This window comes from Protopterus annectens, chromosome 12.part0, assembly GCF_019279795.1.
Source record: "Protopterus annectens isolate FY-2018-M chromosome 12.part0, PAN1.0, whole genome shotgun sequence".
Lineage (NCBI taxonomy): Eukaryota > Metazoa > Chordata > Ceratodontiformes > Protopteridae > Protopterus > Protopterus annectens.
In genome coordinates this window covers 222,591,678-222,611,532 of record NC_056746.1, presented here as the reverse complement: position 1 = coordinate 222,611,532, position 19,855 = coordinate 222,591,678, and the positions used below count along the sequence as shown (strand labels likewise).

Genomic DNA, 19,855 nt, shown 5'->3' with positions numbered 1-19,855 from the left:
TCTAAGGTGGATCGCCCCTTGTGGAGTGGGATAACTGTAGCTGTGCGCCACTCAGTGGGCATGAAGCCTGAGGTGAGGCTATGATTAAACATGACACTTAGGTGAGGTACCAGTTCATTTTGCAGTTCATGTAGTACACAGCCTGGGATGTCATCTGGTCCCATGGATGCTGTATTCAGCTTTGGAGAGTACGTTTTTTTACCTGTGTGGCCGTTATTACTGGAATTTGGCAATCTTTCGGTACTGAAATGGGCCCTTTAGGGGGTGAGAGGGGGGAGAAGTTTGCACTGAATCGATCTGCCAGGATATTGGCAATATCCTTGGGATCAGTATATTTAATGCCATTCTGTTGTAGCTCAGAGAATTGCCATTTACATTCTTGACATAGCTACAGAGTGCCTTGTGGCTGTCTTTGGAATCTTTGGCAATTTTATTTTCGTAACTAGCTTTGGAGGATTTTATGAGGGATCTTCTTACTGAGGCTGGTAAAGGACTTTTTTGCATCCTGGAACTTTCCTCTTTTCTGCAACTGTTTGTTCCTTTGTTGTAAAGTTTGTTTATAAGCAAGGGACCACCAGATTGGCTTCCTTTTTTTGGAGGAGAGCATCTTGATTCTACTGGGGATGGCACAATTCATGCACGAGTGAAAGTGCTCGTACAGTGCTTTAGTGTAGGATTCAGCAGTCAAACTTTCAGTTTCTGTCTGCATGGGTGTCATGAAGTTTGTCAGTTCTGACTTGAGTAGCATGAAGTTGGCTTTGGAGAAGTTTTTGACGGAGGTTTCCTTACTGGGGGGTGGAGGTGGGATGTGGATGTCAAGGGTGATTAGCTTATGGTCAGACCTGACCAATAAGGGGGTGACGTTAGGTGTGGAGCATCGATTTCCCATACTGGTAATGACCAGGTCTAGGACACTGGAGCCCCTGGTGGGACTGGATTAGTTGATCCAGGGCATTGGAAGTTATGAATTCCAAGAACAGTTGGGCAAAGGTGTTGGTACACGAGTAGTTTTCCCAGTTAATGGCAGGGTAGTTGAAATCACCCAGTATTAGGGTGTTTGGTTGTATCTTAATATTTTCCATTATATTTAGAAAGGTGTAGTGATAATCTTGGGGCATGGTGGGGGGGATCTGTAGAAAGCTACAATTTGGACTGCAGTCTTACCTTGTGTTAGTTGCACCTGGAGAATTTCAAACGCACTGTGTTGGGCAACTAGCCTGGTGTTGTGAATATCCTTGGTGAATATGGACATTCCTCCACCTTTAGTGTTTCGGTCCTGGTTTGGTGGCCGAAAAGTGTGGTAAGAGTTGTAGCCTGGTATTGCAGGTCTCTAGACCCTTGAACCAGGTCTCAGTTACTGCACAAATATCGATGTTCTCCATTTTTAGGAGTGCCTCAAGAGAGTGCATTTTGAGCTTTAGACTTCTAGCATTGAGTAGCATTACCTTCAGATTTTGCATGCTTGTATCTGTTATAGTGGTGGTTTTGTCCTTTGAACTTTGCCTAAAAAAGGCTCTATAGGGGTGGCAAGAGCCTTAGCCAGTAACCTGAATCCCAGTGGTGACAGGTGCAGACCATCTCTGGCAAAGCATCGTGGGTCTGTTGATCATGTTGTCCCAGGCAGACAGATACTGGATCCCCTTGAATGACACCAGAAGCTTAGCCAATTGAAATCAATCACTTGTCCTTATACTGTGTATCATTCTGGGTGAAGGTGGATGCTACTCAGGGCTAGGTCATACCTGCCTGGGCCACATGATCCAAGAGCCTTCCATGTCTCTTTCATGTAGTCCAGGGAGGTACATCTCAAGTCATTCTCTCCAACATGGACAATGACAGTCATATTTGTACTTGTTGTGGAGTGACTTGACTGCATGTGTTATGTGGCCGGATCCTGGCACCGACAGGCAGCTGACTGTAATTTCTCCTTGTTAAGCCTGGGTGAGGGACATCAGTGTGCCTGACTATAGAGTCACCTATGACTAAAGTGTTGGGTACGTTGTCTTGCCCTAGGGGCTGTTGTTGGGTGGCACACTGGTGGTGTGAGCTATGTGACACTTTGGTTGTTATTGGTGCTGTTTTGCGCGTTTCAGCTCAAGGTCCTTGTTACTTGGGCAGGTTAATGTTAAGGGCCTCCACATATGTGAGTTTAGTGTTGCTATGTGTGGGTGTTGGTGGTGAGTGTAGTGCGGGTGTTAACCTTCTCCTCTTGACTGTCTAGCACAATCTTGGGGGGGGGGGGGCTTTGCTTCCAGTTTGGCTATGTAAGTGCATTTCTCGCAGGTTACAGTGTTGGGTGGTAGGAGGAGAGGATTGTCTGTGTACATGAGGCAATTGCTGCACTGTTCAGTATGCCCAAGGTACACATTCACCATGTGGACAGGATAAATCACTGGAAGCTGACCCCTGGACATGTCTGGTTTGGTGCCTTTTTTTTTTTTTTGTAAAGTACAAGAGCTGTTTTCCCTTACGTTAGCAAGGTACTTTGCAGTTATAGGCTGCTTAGTGTCTACTATTAATTTCTCCTTATTAACAAGTAGAGTTGAGTGCTTGTATCAGTTTAAGATTTCCTAGTGCTTTCCAGCAGGTTTTAAAGCAAGTGCTAGTCTGCAGGATGCTTAAGTAAGATTATAGGTTTATAGATTAGTACTAGGCTAACCCTGGATTGAGCCTGATTCCTTTGGGTCCCTCCCTTTTGTGTAAGGCAACCCTTAAATTAAGCCACTTCAAAGAAAAAATTACCTATAGCTCGAGCATCTAGTTCCCATTTAAACCTAAAAGTATTACACTGGTTGGAACTTCCTAACAAGCTTACCTATCAACAACTTCTCATAGCACACAAAATTCTTTATCAACCATCAAAAACACCAGCCCTTAGCAACCTCTTGACTCCTTACAGTAACCTGAAACACCTACGCTCCTCAAAAGCTACAAGTCAACACTACTAGAATTACAAATTCTGCAGGAAACTGCCTTTTCTCAAACTCAGTTGGTAAAATATGGAATAACCTCCCCACACATATCTCCTCTCTACCCACTCTTCCTCTCTTTAAAAAACAACTTCTTTTACATCTAAACAATTTCTGGCTATGCTCTTGCACCAATCCAGACTAACCTGCTCTCATCTTTCTACTTTCATATTTCTTTAATCAACTCTGTAATGTTTCTCTCTGATCACATAATGACTTAATGATTACATTGTTACTACCATTCTCAAACATGAATTAAAAAAAAAAAAAAAAAAAAAAAATTTTTTTTTACAATTAATGTTTTTATAAGTATCCATTACATTTGAACTTCAGTAAGTAGTAGGAAAGTATTCAATGCATAGTTGGTATTTGTTTTTTCTTAGATTTGTACAACCATACCTGGACTAATATCATTGTATTTTGCTCATTGCCTGTCTCATAAGTGTATTGTACTTGTTTTTAAATTACCTTGCTTTTATCTGTGGAGCTTTTCTCCCCGGGCCTCTACTGAAAATGGACTTTGATCCAGCTAGACTAGCCCGGTCAACAAATGTAAAATAAATAAAAATAAATAAATAAATACATTTCTTGGTATTCAGCTCAAGTCCATGGCTCTGACACCAAGCATCTGTTTCTGTAAGGCCCTTTTGTAGAATATCCACATCATTTGGGGATTTAATAATGGCTCCCAGTTTGTAGTCATCTGCGAACTTTATTAGCCAAAGTCCCTTAGTGTTGGCCTGTACTTCAGAGAAGCAGATGCCAAACAAGAGTGGTCTCAGGACTGAACCCTGAGGTACTCCACTTGTCTGGAGCTGGATTTGGAGTTGGCTACTTTTACAGTGTGGGTTCTGTCAGTAAGCCGGTTGGCAACCCATCGACGTAGGGATTAATGCCCAGCTTAATAAGTTTATCTATGATTCCAGAGTGGGTGATGGTGTTGAAGGCCTTGGCGAGGTCCAGATAGGCTGTGTGGACCACCTTACCCTTGTCCATGGCTCTGGAGACTGATTCGAAGAAGTCAATTAGGTTCAGGAGACAAGATCGGCCTTTATGAACCCAAACTATGTGGGGTCCAGTGTTTGAAGGCTGCCAATGTCTGTTTATAAGTTCCATGATAATACGTTCCATGGCCTTGCAGATCAGGCTCATCAGACTGATGGGGCAGTAGTTCTCAGGATCCAAGGTGGATCGCCCCTTGTGGAGTGGGATAACTGTAGCTGTGCGCCACTCAGTGGGCATGAAGCCTGAGGTGAGGCTATGATTAAACATGACACTTAGGTGAGGTACCAGTTCATTTTGCAGTTCATGTAGTACACAGCCTGGGATGTCTTCTGGTCCCATGGATGCTGTATTCAGCTTTGGAGAGTACGTTTTTTTACCTGTGTGGCCGTTATTACAGGAATTTGGCAATCTTTCGGTACTGAAATGGGCCCTTTAGGGGGTGAGAGGGGGGTGAAGTTTGCACTGAATCGATCTGCCAGGATATTGGCAATATCCTTGGGATCAGTATATTTAATGCCATTCTGTTGTAACTCAGAGAATTGCCATTTACATTCTTGACATAGCTACAGAGTGCCTTGTGGCTGTCTTTGGAATCTTTGGCAATTTTATTTTCGTAACTAGCTTTGGAGGATTTTATGAGGGATCTTCTTACTGAGGCTGGTAAGGGACTTTTTTGCATCCTGGAACTTTCCTCTTTTCTGCAACTGTTTGTTCCTTTGTTGTAAAGTTTGTTTATAAGCAAGGGACCACCAGATTGGCTTCCTTTTTTTGGAGGCGAGCATCTTGATTCTACTGGGGATGGCACAATTCATGCACGAGTGAAAGTGCTCGTACAGTGCTTTAGTGTAGGATTCAGCAGTCAAACTTTCAGTTTCTGTCTGCATGACACCTGTCATGAAGTTTGTCAGTTCTGACTTGAGTAGCATGAAGTTGGCTTTGGAGAAGTTTTTGACGGAGGTTTCCTTACTGGGGGGTGGAGGTGGGATGTGGATGTCAAGGGTGATTAGCTTATGGTCAGACCTGACCAATAAGGGGGTGACGTTAGGTGTGGAGCATCGATTTCCCATACTGGTAATGACCAGGTCTAGGACACTGGAGCCCCTGGTGGGACTGGATTAGTTGATCCAGGGCATTGGAAGTTATGAATTCCAAGAACAGTTGGGCAAAGGTGTTGGTACACGAGTAGCTTTCCCAGTTAATGGCAGGGTAGTTGAAATCACCCAGTATTAGGGTGTTTGGTTGTATCTTAATATTTTCCATTATATTTAGAAAGGTGTAGTGATAACCTTGGGGCATGGTGGGGGGGATCTGTAGAAAGCTACAATTTGGACTGCAGTCTTATCTTGTGTTAGTTGCACCTGGAGAATTTCAAACGCACTGTGTTGGGCAACTAGCCTGGTGTTGTGAATATCCTTGGTGAATATGGACATTCCTCCACCTTTAGTGTTTCGGTCCTGGTTTGGTGGCCGAAAAGTGTGGTAAGAGTTGTAGCCTGGTATTGCAGGGGTCTCTCTAGACCCTTGAACCAGGTCTCAGTTACTGCACAAATATCGATGTTCTCCATTTTTAGGAGTGCCTCAAGAGAGTGCATTTTGAGCTTTAGACTTCTAGCATTGAGTAGCATTACCTTCAGATTTTGCATGCTTGTATCTGTTATAGTGGTGGTTTTGTCCTTTGAACTTTGCCTAAAAAAGGCACTATAGGGGTGGCAAGAGCCTTAGCCAGTAACCTGAATCCCAGTGGTGACAGGTGCAGACCATCTCTGGCAAAGCATCGTGGTCTGTTGATCATGTTGTCCCAGGCAGACAGATACTGGATCCCCTTTGAATGACACCAGAAGCTTAGCCAATTGAAATCAATCACTTTGTCCTTATACTGTGTATCATTCTGGGTGAAGGTGGGATGCTACTCAGGGCTAGGGTCATACCTGCCTGGGCCACATGATCCAAGAGCTCTTCCATGTCTCTTTTCATGTAGTCCAGGGAGGTACATCTCAAGTCATTCTCTCCAACATGGACAATGACAGTCATATTTGTACTTGTTGTGGAGTGACTTGACTGCATGTGTTATGTGGCGGATCCTGGCACTCGATAGGCAGCTGACTGTAATATTCTCCTTGTTAAGCCTGGTGAGTGGGACATCAGTGTGCCTGACTACAGAGTCACCTATGACTAAAGTGTTGGGTACGTTGTCTTGCCCTAGGGGCTGTTGTTGGGTAGCACACTGGTGGTGTGAGCTATGTGACACTTTGGTTGTTATTGGTGCTTGTTTGCGTTTCAGCTTCGAAGGTCCTTGTTACTTGGGCAGGTTAATGTTAAGGGCCTCCACATATGTGAGTTTAGTGTTGCTATGTGTGGGTGTTGGTGGTGAGTGTAGTGCGGGTGTTAACCTTCTCCTCTTGACTGTCTAGCACAATCTTGGGGGCTTTGCTTCCAGTTTGGCTAGGTAAGTGCATTTCTCGCAGGTTACAGTGTTGGGTGGTAGGAGGAGTGGATTGTCTGTGTACATGAGGCAATTGCTGCACTGCCCCAGTATGCCCACATTCACCATGTGGACAGGATAAATCACTGGAAGCTGACCCCTGGACATGTCTGGTTTGGTGCTTTTTTTTTTTTTTTTTTGTAAAGTACAAGAGCTGTTTTCCCTTACGTTAGCAAGGTACTTTGCAGTTATAGGCTGTTTAGTGTCTACTATTAATTTCTCCTTATTAACAAGTAGAGTTGAGTGCTTGTATCAGTTTAAGACTTCCTAGTGCTTTCCAGCAGGTTTTAAAGCAAGTGCTAGTCACAGGGATGCTTAAAGGTAAGATTATAGGTTTATAGATTAGTACTAGGCTAACTGCCCTTGCGAGCCATTTGAAGCCTAGCCAATTATCCCTTGTGAGACTCAAACCCTGCACTTTGTGTATGTAAGGCAAACACCTTAACCATTAAGCCACCCTTCCCAATAGATGAAAAAAAAAAGGTTTATCCTAAACACTGCAGTGAGCACTAGAGGAGTTAGATGTGAAAGTAGGTAACTTAAGTTTTACCTGTCTAAAAAGTTAAGTTTTAGTGGAGCGTCACTATTTTTAAAACAGCAAGATAGATTGAAAGGGGGTGGTCACTTTTGTATTCTGGTACTACGGAATACAGTAGTATGGCCAATAAATTTAAATAGTTGAAGGGGAGTGATTTCACAAAATGATAATTTAGTGCTTACTCTCACAAGCCAGTAAAAACAGAGAGGAAATGAGACATATCAATCCATATGTTACCAGATGGGTAGCAAACTGGCTCACTGACAGAACCCACCTACTCAAAATAGGGGAAGCCACCTCAAGAAGTAGATGCATAATGAGTGGTGCACACCAGGGATCGGTCTTGGGGCCTCTGTTGTTTGGATCTACTTTTCTGAGGTGCAGGCCAAAACCAGTGGGCTATAGCTGACCAAGATTGCAGATGACTGCAAGATGGATGCTGTCATCAATTCCCCTAGTGATGTGGACATCCCCCAACAGGGTCTCACCCAAACAAATGACTGGTGCCAGAAACAAGGCCATAAACCAAATGCCAAAAAATGCATCATCATATCCTTTGGGGTCAGTGACATCCCCACAAATTATCACATTAATCATTAATAATAAGGTCCTATGCACGCAATCAGTCATGAGGGACTTGGGCACCCAGATTGAAGACATACTGACTTTTGACCACCACATTGCCTCTATTGTACAGAGAGCTTTCTACATGGCCCACCTCATTAGTCAGGATATCTAATTCAGGGACAAGGTGGTCATAACATCCCTGTATTCTTCCCTTATAAGACCCATTATGGAGTACAATGCCTCTTTCTGCATATACCTCACAAAGCACATGCAGCAGCTGGAAAGACCACAGAGGTTCCTGATCAGGAGAATCCGGGGCCACACACATCTTCCCTACACAGACAAGCTAAAGGCCTTGTCCCTCTACTCAGTCTTCTACAGACTCCTCAGAGGTGACCTCTGTCTGGCATACAAAGCGATCTCGGACCAGTGCTCTGTGTCCCTGTTCCAAGTAGGTGGCACACACACACACACACACACACACACACACACACACACACACACACACACACACACACACCTGAGAAAGATTGGCACATATTTACCAGCTATGCCTCATCTGCCCAGACTATAAGGTAGATACTGCCACCAAAACAATCCAAAGCCAGCTAATCTAAGGCTCTTACCAGGGTATCAAATTATATTAAGTAAAATTAATAGTAATACAAATGTTAGTGTTTGACCAATGCAGCAAGGCTTTCAGGAGTGGCCACAGTGTCACCAAATAAATAAATACAAGCACTCTCAAAAGTTTAAATATTTTTTAAAAGACCAGCCACAATGAAAAGTTTAAACATATTTAATAATAAATAATAAAAACATGAAAAAAATAAATATCTATTTACAATAAACACCAGAGTTTCAGACACAGGAAATAACACAGATGGATAGATTCATACAGATACAGAAAAACAAGTTTTAACTCACTATATTTTACTGACTGATCTAAAGAATTACTATTCCCTGGTTACTTACTGAAGCAAAGCACGAAGAAGTGGGTGAGTGATCCTTCTTTGTCAAGTTTCAAAAACAGACTGCTCTGAGACTTCTGTCTCATCTAGTATTAAAACATCATTTCAGTGCTGGATTACAGAATCACATCTCACACATATGGTCACTTGACTTCTGGTTCCCACACTACCTTCTTTACTTGAAACTGAGCCAGAGTCTTGCACATATGTGTTACCATACACACACAGAGAGCTTTGCTAAGATGTGTTATAGCATCTGGAAGCTATAAAACCATTTCAAAAAATTTCACCCTTCAAGGGTAGCAATTAGTTCACCCTCAAGGACAATACAGTAGGACTGCTAGTCCTGGTTTTCACAGACCTTTTGTTTCTGGCTGCAATCAGAACTGTCAAGATATAATCTTTATGGCTTAAACCAGGTAATTTAATTTCAGACTATTTTTCAAAGTTAGCTGGACTGAGACTAACCTCTTCTATTCCAATATCCTCTGTTACAATATATTTCAACAGTTACAATATAGTCTGACATACAGGTCTATTTCTTTTCTGCCCAGCAAGACCCACTGTTGGTCCATTTTGAATACAAGCAGCTTTACAAATACATTTTCAACACAAACAACTGTACAAATTAGTTTGACATACAAATGACATATAATTCTTTACAAAACTCCAGCTAGCTATGCTGGCATATGTTACACATCCACTGCCCTATTACTTCTGGCACAGCTGGCAATACCTCATCATCACAGGCTGCAGGAGCCTTGGCCCCCACAAAAATGTTTTTTTTTATTGTCATTTTTTTATTTCCACAATTAACATTTTGTTTGATATAAAACAAAACAATTAGTATAACCATTACTCGAAGAAATCCCAGCCATTTCACTTAAAAAGAAAGCACAGCTGCTACACTGGAACTATCAACACAGTGGGAAGGCTGCTGTGGAGTCTAATGGAATCCTGGACTGCATTATGCAAAGAACAGAATACAAGTAACTCTTTAAGTATCACTCCCACTATACAGAGCAAAAGTGAAGATCCAGCTGAAGTAGTGTCCATTTGTACAGAGCAAACAAACAGGAAACTGTATTAATTAGGATGGCACAGAGTGAGGCTTGGAGGAGATAATAACAGTGAAGATTAATGACAGGGAGAAGAAAATGAGACACCAGCTAAAGTCTGAAGGAACCTAAATTCATTCTGGACTCTAGAAAGAATGCTTTCATAAATACATTAGTGAATGTATGTAATGAGCTGTAAGAAAGCGTGCTAGACATCAACACTCCAGGTCCAGTAAACAAAGCTTGAGACAGAAAACAGAGTGCAAGATTAAGTGAGGATGGCCAGCAGCAAAGGGCTAGCTAGAAAAAGTGTTTTGGTACCGAGTTTTAAGAATAAGGGTGATGTGCATAGCTGTAGTAACTACAGAGGGATTAAACTGATCAGTCACAGCATGAAGTTATGGGAAAGAGTAGTGGAAGCTAGGTTAAGAAGGGAGGTGATGACTGGTGATCAGCAGTATGGTTTCATACCAGGAAAGAGCACAATGTTTGCTCTGAGAGTGTTGATGTTAAGATTTGCACTGGGTATGACCAGGACGGACAGGATTAGGAATAAGTATATTAGAGGGTCAGCCCAGGTTGGACGGCTTGGAGACAAAGCCAGAGAAGCAAGATTACGTTGGTTTGGACATGTGCTGAGGAGGGATGCAGAGTATATTGGGAAAAAGATGCTAAGGATGAAGCTGCCAGGTAACAGAAAAAGAGGGTGGCCTAAGATAAGGTTTATGGATGTGGTGAGAGAGGACATGCAGGTGGTTGGTGTGACAGAGAAAGATGCAGAGGCCAGGAAGAAATGGAAACAGTTGATCTGCTGTGGTGACCCCTAACGGGAGCAGCCGAAAGAAGGAGAAGATCAGATAGCAATCTGCATCCTTTTGCTTACAAATGCAAGTGTGTGACATCAAACTATATGGTGTGCCACTTGAAAACAGAAAGGAGCAGGTAACCTCAAGTCCAAAAGTCAAAAGTACGCAAAAAGTCCTTCTTCTAAACGCAAATTTATTAAGTTGAATAACGGCGTTTTCGCCACTCTCACAAAAGCAGCTTCATCAGAGAAACAAATATAATTCAAAAAAGCACGCTTTTATAGGAACAGGAAGTGACAAAACACTAAATACACCTACAATAGTATAAAAATATATATAACTGATTTAACCAACGTAATTAAAATGTATTCAAAAACTAAAATAAAAAATATGTAGTTATATATAAGTAACATTAACACATAATGTTACCATTTAACATAGAAAATATATATAAAATAAGTTTATATATATATATATATATATATATATATATATATATGTAAAAGCTACTATACAATTGACAATAGCTAGTTTTTTAAAAATATTTGTATGCACAGTTGTTTTTTATAAGGTGCATCTAAGACAATAGTCTATCTTAAGTAACTCCTTAATTTTAAAACAGCTGAAATATTACAATTATCATTCAAACCCGGGAACCTGAATGCATCAAGTTTTAACTGCCATTCAAGTTCCCGGTTCTCCAAAATCAAAGAGAGTGGACCACCTCGAATGTTATTAGGGACTTGGTCAATACACATAAATGAAAAACTATGTCCTGAATGGACATTAATGTGTTTGGCCAATGCATTGCCATCTGAATTTTTTCTAATTGCATAAACATGTTTGTAGAAACGATCACGGGCCCTACGGTCCGTTTTCCCAATATAGAAACTCGGACAGCAATTACACAATGCAACATAGATGACAGATTTTGACTCACAGTTTAATTTATGGTAAATCCAATATTTTTTGTTTCTAATTGTGAAGGAGTTGCCTGCCTTAACAACTTTACACCAATTACAAAAACCACAGGGGGACATACCCTGTCTACTATGTTGAATTTGTGGTAGACTTCTTTGTAGTAATTCTTTTAAATTACTACCCCTTTTGTATACCACCTGAGGTCGACCTCCTAATTTCTCCAATAAAAAGGTATTATTAGAAATAAAATACCAATTTTTGCAAATGATTGGCCAAATGGCCTGAAAATTAATGCTGAATGTGGTGACAAAGCTCAGTACAAACTGTTTTTTTACTATTGGTAGTAGTTGACCGATTAATAAAACTGAAATTAAATGAGTCAATATTATTTAGACCTTTAGTTATACAGACCTCAGTGTGACTAAGAATGGGTTTGTAAACCCCTTCAGACCTTTTTATGTCAACTTCTTGTATTAAATCATCAATTAAGTCTACCGGATACCCACAGTTAAGGAACATATCCTTTAAGAAGTTACATTCAGAACTAAAATCAGTAATAGTACTGCACATCCTCCCTGCTCTCACTAGTTGTCCTTTAACGATAGACCGTTTCTGTTTGTAAGGGTGAAAACTAGTAAAGTGGAGCATGGAGTTGCAGTAAGTGGGTTTCCTATAAACGGTAGAAATGAACATATGACTGGCAGAGACCTTGGTTAATTTAACATCAAGGTAATCAATTTCCATTGTAGAGAATTTAGAGGTAAATTTTTAAAAAATCAGTGGTTTCATTAATTTCATGGATGAACTGGTCAGCGTCATTACTATTACCTTGAAATAAAATAAAAATGTCGTCTAAGAATCTGGTATACAACCTGATGAATTTAGTAAGGTGGGGTTTGTTCATCAGGAAGTTCTTCTCCCAAAACGCAACAAAAAAGTTTGTGACACTAGCACCACAAGGGGAGGCCATGGCCACTCCTTGTTTCTGGATGTAACAGTCCTCATCAAAGATGAAATAGTTAAAAGAGAGGACTATGTCCAGTAACTCAGTCACTAAATCTATTTCTCCTTTGGGGGCATTGAAGTCACTTAAAAGTAGACCTATCCATTCAACAGCTTCTTGATGTGGTATGGACGTGTACAAGTCTACCACATCCACAGTAAGGAAGTTGTGACTTTCATCATACATGATGTCATTGATGTTCTCTAAAAAGGACCAGGAGTCTTTACATAAACCCTGAATGTGTTTTAAAATACATGTGTGTTTTTGAATACATTTTAATTACGTTGGTTAAATCAGTTATATATATTTATATACTATTGTAGGTGTATTTAGTGTTTTGTCACTTCCTGTTCCTATAAAAGCATGCTTTTTTGAATTATACTTGTTTCTCTGATGAAGCTGCTTTTGTGAGAGTGGCGAAAACGCTGTTATTCAACTTAATAAATTTGCGTTTAGAAGAAGAAAGACTTTTTGCGTACTTTTGACTTTTGGACTTAAGGTTATCCGCTCCTTTCTGTTTTCAAGTGGTTTTATATTTTTTGTACCAGTTTATATGGTGTGCCAGACCCTTTTTTTTTATCTGTTAACCAGGTAAGCCTAGAAGGCTCAAGTATCTCTTTTCTGAGATAAGCTGTTAAGTACTTTAAGCCTAAAAGACTTGGTCAGGAATAAACAGTTTGAAAGTAGAGACTGGGGAAATCAAATCCATCACTAGATGATGAAGCAGATCAGCAGTTTAGAGCATTAATACTTCTGAGGTAAATGGTTAAATATTAGCATTAATACTTCTGACATAAATGACCAGATAAATGGTAGCGGAACTTGTAATCATGTCCTCAGATGGAATCCACTAAACTGAAACCGCTGACATTGATAAGTAATATAAAAAAATCTACAGGAAGGACAAAAGATTTTTTTCAGGGACGTGAGACACCCGGCACCTGACATGAGAGGAATTTTAAGTACACATCCCCCTTATTTAAATATACTAACTCCACGGTTGCACAACAGAATAAAGGCAAAAAATATGAAATACACCACCTGTCCATATTCTGCATTTGTAGCACAAATAAACACAAAATACATTTACACACAGTTCTGAGGAAAACATTTCTTAAATTTACCACACACATACAAAAAATAAACGAAATGTAACATTCTTAAATAAACATACTGAAAATAAAAAAAAACTCTGAAATAAAATTCAGACTTCATTTATTTAAATGGAACTTGAATAGAACACAGCACGGCAAGAAAGACTGATGTAATGGCGTCGGCTGCATGTTTTATACCCCTGACGTCATGGAAGAAGGGACAGCAACCGACGCAGGACCCAAGACTTTGTTAATCAGGCTGACTGAGGGCAACCTGCCAGCAAATTACCCAAATGTAATGACTGCAACAGTGAAACACGAAGAACCTCTGAAATAAAACAAAACACAGGATGCACAAATGGCTACATCAAGAGAATAACTCAGTCGATTGAATACAGAGTGACAATGGCTATACAGTACAGACCTACATAGTCAATTTCAACATTAAACATATTAACGAAAATACGCTACTTTAAGTGATGCTGGGTTATTATTTTAGACACAAAATATTATATAACACAAAAATCCTTGTGGTGTTTTGAATGGAAAACAGACCAGTATTTTGCTTGCACTGTAAAGGGAAAAGAAAATTAAATAAGAGGGAGCAGTCATCAAAGAGGCAACAGAAAGTGTTTTTATGTTCACAATGTATTATAAATAATGAAAGTTTGTATAAGCATGACAGGAAGAATTCTTGTCTGAAAGGAAACAGTAGTATGGGAGTGGAAAACACTGGAACATACAGCAAGGTAAATAAACGCAAGCAGTTCTGATGAGCTTAAAAACACACACCACACAGCTTAAAAACATACACCACAACAGAAGTCAAAATAAGATAGGGAAGACATGAAAATCCCAGTTAAACAAAGCAGTATTATGGGTTCTAAGAACATAATGAACAGTTGACTGTTTATATTTTACAGTAAATGCATTGTCAAAACAAGAATATGACATTATAATTCTGTACAGAGAGTTATAAATCTGTTGGCAAATGCTTACAATGCTAGCAGTCTCAGATATTTAAATAGACATCAGCCTGGATATTTTTCATAATCAGGAACTACTATAACTATGCTTTTCATCATCAGTGCTGATAGCTCCTAGCAATGTAATGTGGCTTTGAAAACTGTGGATTTGGGGTGGAGAGAAGGCATAATTATAAGAGTTTTCTGAAAAAAACAACCAAAGTAACAAAAATGAAGGTAAAGAATAACTAGGAAACAATGGAATTCAAAATTCAACAACACTGTTTCAACAGTATATATAGTGGCTTGCAAAACAGATTTGGTTAAACATCCACTGAGAGGAATGTGTAACTAAACAGTCTCTACTAGATGTGTTCTTTAGTGGGTCAGAAGCACTGCCTACTGCCAAGATTGCCTTTTCACAGGGTTAGTTACCTGTAAAGTTGGAGGGTCCACTTTCCTTTTCTTCTTCTGATTCTGTTTGTTGGTTCTTGGGTAAACCAGTAGCACTGTAGACCACCTGCACAAGAAAAAAAAAAAAGTTAATACTACTCAGTAGAATTAATGACAAGGCCAGAAAACACATGCTTACATCCCTGCTATATGGAACACCACCACTTTTCTCCCTTTCCAATTTCCTAGATTTCCTGTGTACTTGTAATACTTCAAGCCAGTGAACTTTTCCCTTTATTTGTGCTGGCAGGCATCCGTCAATTTAACAGTGCCAGTCTGAATCTATTATTATGCAGCAATGGTTACATGAGGGTTAGAAAGCTCCATCCTGTGTTCAGGTAGTGATCTTGTAGGTGTCTGCACAGTAAGCAAAGGTACAAATAAATTACCTTTGCATTATAACTGTAATTCGACTGTAATCCCCACTTTGTCTGAAAAGTGCTATCTGTAAGTACAAGTAGGATAAAGGGTGGCTGTTGTGAACACTACATCAGAATTACAACAGTTATCGGGTGCTGTGTATTAAACTAACAGGCTCATCCAATTAATACAGATATGTACGTGACATTTCATGGAGCTTTGTACCCTACAGTTTTACCACATTTCAGAAATGCTGTACTCTAATCTCCTCTTCCTCTAACTAACTCTGCCCTAAGAATGGTCATGCGAAAGGAGGAAAAAAAACATGATACTTCTGTCAAGTGCAAAACACACTGTCAGATATCACTGTCCAAACAGTTTCTTCATAAACAATATCAAACATGAGGCCACCACAGGTGGATAGATACTGCATGTACTTATTTGGCATCAGCACACATTCAATCACAGTCAGAACTAGGGTATATAAAGGATCGGATGGACATCCAACAAGGGACATTGCCAGATAATCAATAAAGAAAACCTACAGCTACTACTGTGCTGCTTTCCTGTTTTGAATGTACTTTCTGAAAACTATGTACAAGTAGTGGTAGTACATAAATGCAGTTTTTAATAATTTGTTTGAATCAAAGGCTAAATGAAAATGACAGCGATCCCACTTTACCAGGAGATATGACACGGTTAAATGACTGACAGAAACAACACAGGGGAAGCACAGTCTAAGAAAATGACACTCTTGTTGGTGGGTCTTGATGCAATGAAGGCATTCAACAGTCAGCAGGTATACTACTCTGACACAATAATAGGGTTAATTAGGAGGATATATGAAGTTGGAGGTAAGAATTAAGTTGATGTTCCATTCCGACAAGCTGTGTTTGAACAGAGGAAACAGGTAGGGGTGTCCTCTTTCCCCTTTGCTATGTGCTTTATATTCAGAGCCATAGGCAAAGAAAATAAAGGACTCACAAATTCAAAGATATAACAATATGATAATCAAGAAGATAGCTTCATTTGCAAATGATATTTTGTACTTTATAAACTCAGAAAAGGACATCTCACTATCATGGAATACTTTGAGACAGTTTCAAGTCTTTTTGGGATATAAAATTAATGAAGATAAAACAAACGCTACAGTGGTAAACTATGTAACCGCACAAGAACTAGTTCAGCAATACCTATATTTATGAGTACATAAATAGTAGTATTTAGGTGAATGGATTAAAAAAATGTTTGCTATGACAGCCAGGGATATGGGGGAAGAGACAAAATAAAATATGATACAAAAATTGAGAAATAAGAAGAACTTGATAATGGATATAAATAGTAAGATACATGCAGAGAAAATGTCTTTAGTTCCTTTAGTGTTACATGCAGGTCAGGCTTATTTTTATCAATTACAGGAGAAGCTGCGGATGATTAATAGAGAGTTGAAGAATTCTGAGGAAAAACTCAATCTTTCTTCCCCATCTTAACCTACACACTTTGCAGTCATACACACATTTCTTTCTTTCTCCCTTTTCTTACTTCATCTAAATATTTTCCAATTTCTTATCTCCTCTACTCTAGGTATACTCCTAAAATGTCTGCACCTTCTTGCAATGCTTACGTAGATATACCCTATATTATAAAAATTAATACTTTAAAATGATTCTGTAATATGATTAGCAAATACACAAATGTTACAGATGACAACTCAATCACCTGTAAACTTCCTTATATAGTAATGTAACAAAGTTGACAATTATGCTATTGTAAATTGCACATGTATATACAATATGCCACTGCAAATTATACATATGCATATATAATATCTAGATTGTAATTAGATGGAGCCACTGCTAAACATGGGCTTTGCCCAGTCAGACTATTCTGGTCAGCAAACAAATAAATATTAAAGAAAGAGGTAACTGGGAGCATGATTTAGGGGAATGTAACAAGTTGGCAGATTAAGAAAAGAAAATTATTCTTTTGAGCTGGGATGCAGAATCTGAACTGCCTAGACACAGTAAGATTTTACTAAGTTTAATGTTACTTGTTGCCAAAAAAAAAGCAGTTGCAAGAAAATTCAAATCAAAATCTAAACCACCTGTAATTGAATGTAAATGAGATATAAGAACTGGAGATGGGGTCTTTAGAATAAGGAAGAGGCAAATTAAATAGAAAAAAATGGAGTTTGTAGAAACGATACAAAATGTTCAGGAGGAGGAGGAGTGAAGTTTAAGGAAGGAAGGAATTGAGCAGTTTATGCACTGTTGGAGTTAATTATATTTGATAAGAAAGAAAACAAACATACGTGATTTATAATAAATAGCCATAAAAATGTTAATAGGGCTTGTTTTTCTATTATTTTGTGTGCCCCTATGTCTTGTGTGAAGAAATTAGACACTATTTCTGCTAGCATGTCTGGCTGAGTTTTTGTATACAATTTCAGATTAACTTATTATTATGCCAGAATGACCAGCTATGATATTGCAAACAAGTTCTTACATGTGGATTTATGATCTATCTGAACAGAATGTTTAAAGACGTGAACAGTGTCCTTTCACATTTCTAAATGAGCATGTTTGTGAAGAGAGATTCAAAAGGCAAACTCTCTCAGATTCAGGTGATCAGCAGATGATGTCATAGGAATGTTGACAGCTGCTATGTGTTACTGTCAAAAGCTGAAAGTCAGGAAGGAACTTTTAGATAACAGCTGTTGGTTGAATTTAAAAATCTTTCGGCTTTTCCACTTAAGGGTCGCTACAGTGGAACTCCAGTCTGCTAATGAATGGCAGTGGACTTTTACAGTACCAAGTTGCCAATCTGATGCCCAACCTTCAAAGAAGGAATGCCCATTCACGCACGCACCTACCTGCATGTCTTTAAGTGTCACTCAACCACAGGGAGGACATGCAGATTCCACACAGAAGGCGCTCCAGCTGAGAACCAAACTGGACAGCCTCTTGCTGTGAGGTGACAACGCTAACTGCTGTACTACCGCGGGTTGAATTTAAAAATATGAAATGAAAATTAGAACTGGAACAGTTGACAGGCTAGTCTATAAAAGAGCCTACAGTAGTCAGTTATCAGATATAGATGAACTGTGCATTGGATACCTAAAAAGGATTCACCAAGAACAATAAGCCTGCCTTTGCTCTGTTGTAGTAATTTAGTTTAGGTCAGTGACAGTGTTGTTTAGTTAGTTAGGAAATTATGAGTAATCCTCTAGATCAGTTAAGAGTTTTTCTGAATGGTGATTTCTATCCTACATTATTGATTTAATTTTCCTGGTGATGGAGTTCTGTTTGTTTATTGGAAATTACTGCTTTATATTTATTTAATCATTTAGCTCATTATTAAATATTTTTATTAACTTATATTGTGGCTGGTCAATTAATGTTTTTCTTTAGTGATTTGAGTGTGTTACTTGACTTGATAACCTCTTGGGCCACTCAAAGCCTGGCTGCTTAGGTCATTTGCTACTATGTTTTAATATTTAATTTTCATAATTGGACACTGCTTTAGAAGGGCACGAAGACACACTGATTGGTGGCAGCGTTACTGTATTATTTTGCAGAAGGGACACAGCTGGAAATCTGTGTCAGGCTTTTCCAGAAGTGTTTGGATATGTGAGATTTAATTCAAGCGTGAGTGTATCAGAGGTCTTAAACTGGGATACATTGCTCTGAAGTGTGCAATAAGAAGTCACATTAGGGGTGGACAGAAGGATACAGTTCAGTCCCAGATTACATGCATGTTCCCGTTGTGCACTTAGGGGAAAATTGTGAAATATTACTCTTGCTTAAGTGACAGGCTCACACTGGACTCAGTAGTGAGGACTGAAGCTCCTTAGTTACTGACCCAGAATCATGGGAGATGTCACATTATTGTTGGCAGTCTGGTGGGATATTATCTAGATGTCAAATTAATTGGTGGCAGTTCAGTGGGATATTAGCCAGATGTCACTAACTGGTGGCATTCCGGTGGTATATTGTCCAGATGTCACATCTTGTATGCAAGTTTAATAAAAATGTTAAACAACAAGCATCCCTTTTCAAAACTAAATATTTCTTTTCTTTCATTTTCATTATATGGATTTCCTTAATACCTATTTAAATATTTCACAAAACATGAGAATGTTTTTCACCTAATACACTGAATATTCTTGTTACACCTCAACTTCTCATCTCCCTTTAATTACAAAACTCCTTTCAACATTCCCAGTAACACTTCAACTGTTTAGCCTGTACTTCAACTACAAGGACAACAATAACCACTTCCAGAACTGTATCTTCTCTCAAGTTGAGGACAAAAAACTCTTCTGTTCTGAAACAGTAACAGTTAAATTATCACACTTAGCACCTCAGCTCCAACCACAAATGCAGTATCAGCATTCAATTCTGAATGCTGGTACTGCATTCCTATACCATCAGCAGCTGCCAACTGCACCCCATCACCTTGCACCTAGGGTAGCCACCAACTCTAGTTATGCCTCTGCTCACTTCCCCCAACTTCAATACTTTCCTGACATGTTCTTACCAACAATGCAACCAGCTGTTTCTGTATTGTTGACTTTGCTTTACCAGCTACTGTCTCTTCCTCTTTGGCCTGCTCCATCAATGCAATAAACTGCTGCAAATTTGGGATCCAGTGGGATTTCAAGT

At 39.4% G+C, this 19,855-nt stretch overlaps 1 protein-coding gene across 9 annotated transcripts in view; it reads right to left on the bottom strand.

Moving 5' to 3' along the window:
- The window catches only part of LOC122816469 (myosin phosphatase Rho interacting protein), a 3,136,467-nt gene that overhangs the window by 1,585,699 nt on the left and 1,530,913 nt on the right, over positions 1-19,855 (bottom strand). For all 9 annotated transcript variants that reach the window (XM_044089284.1, XM_044089283.1, XM_044089288.1 and 6 more), the window contains exon 5: positions 14,814-14,898. In XM_044089284.1, coding sequence (XP_043945219.1) covers positions 14,814-14,898 — 85 coding nt within the window. The remainder of the gene's footprint in view (positions 1-14,813; positions 14,899-19,855) is intronic.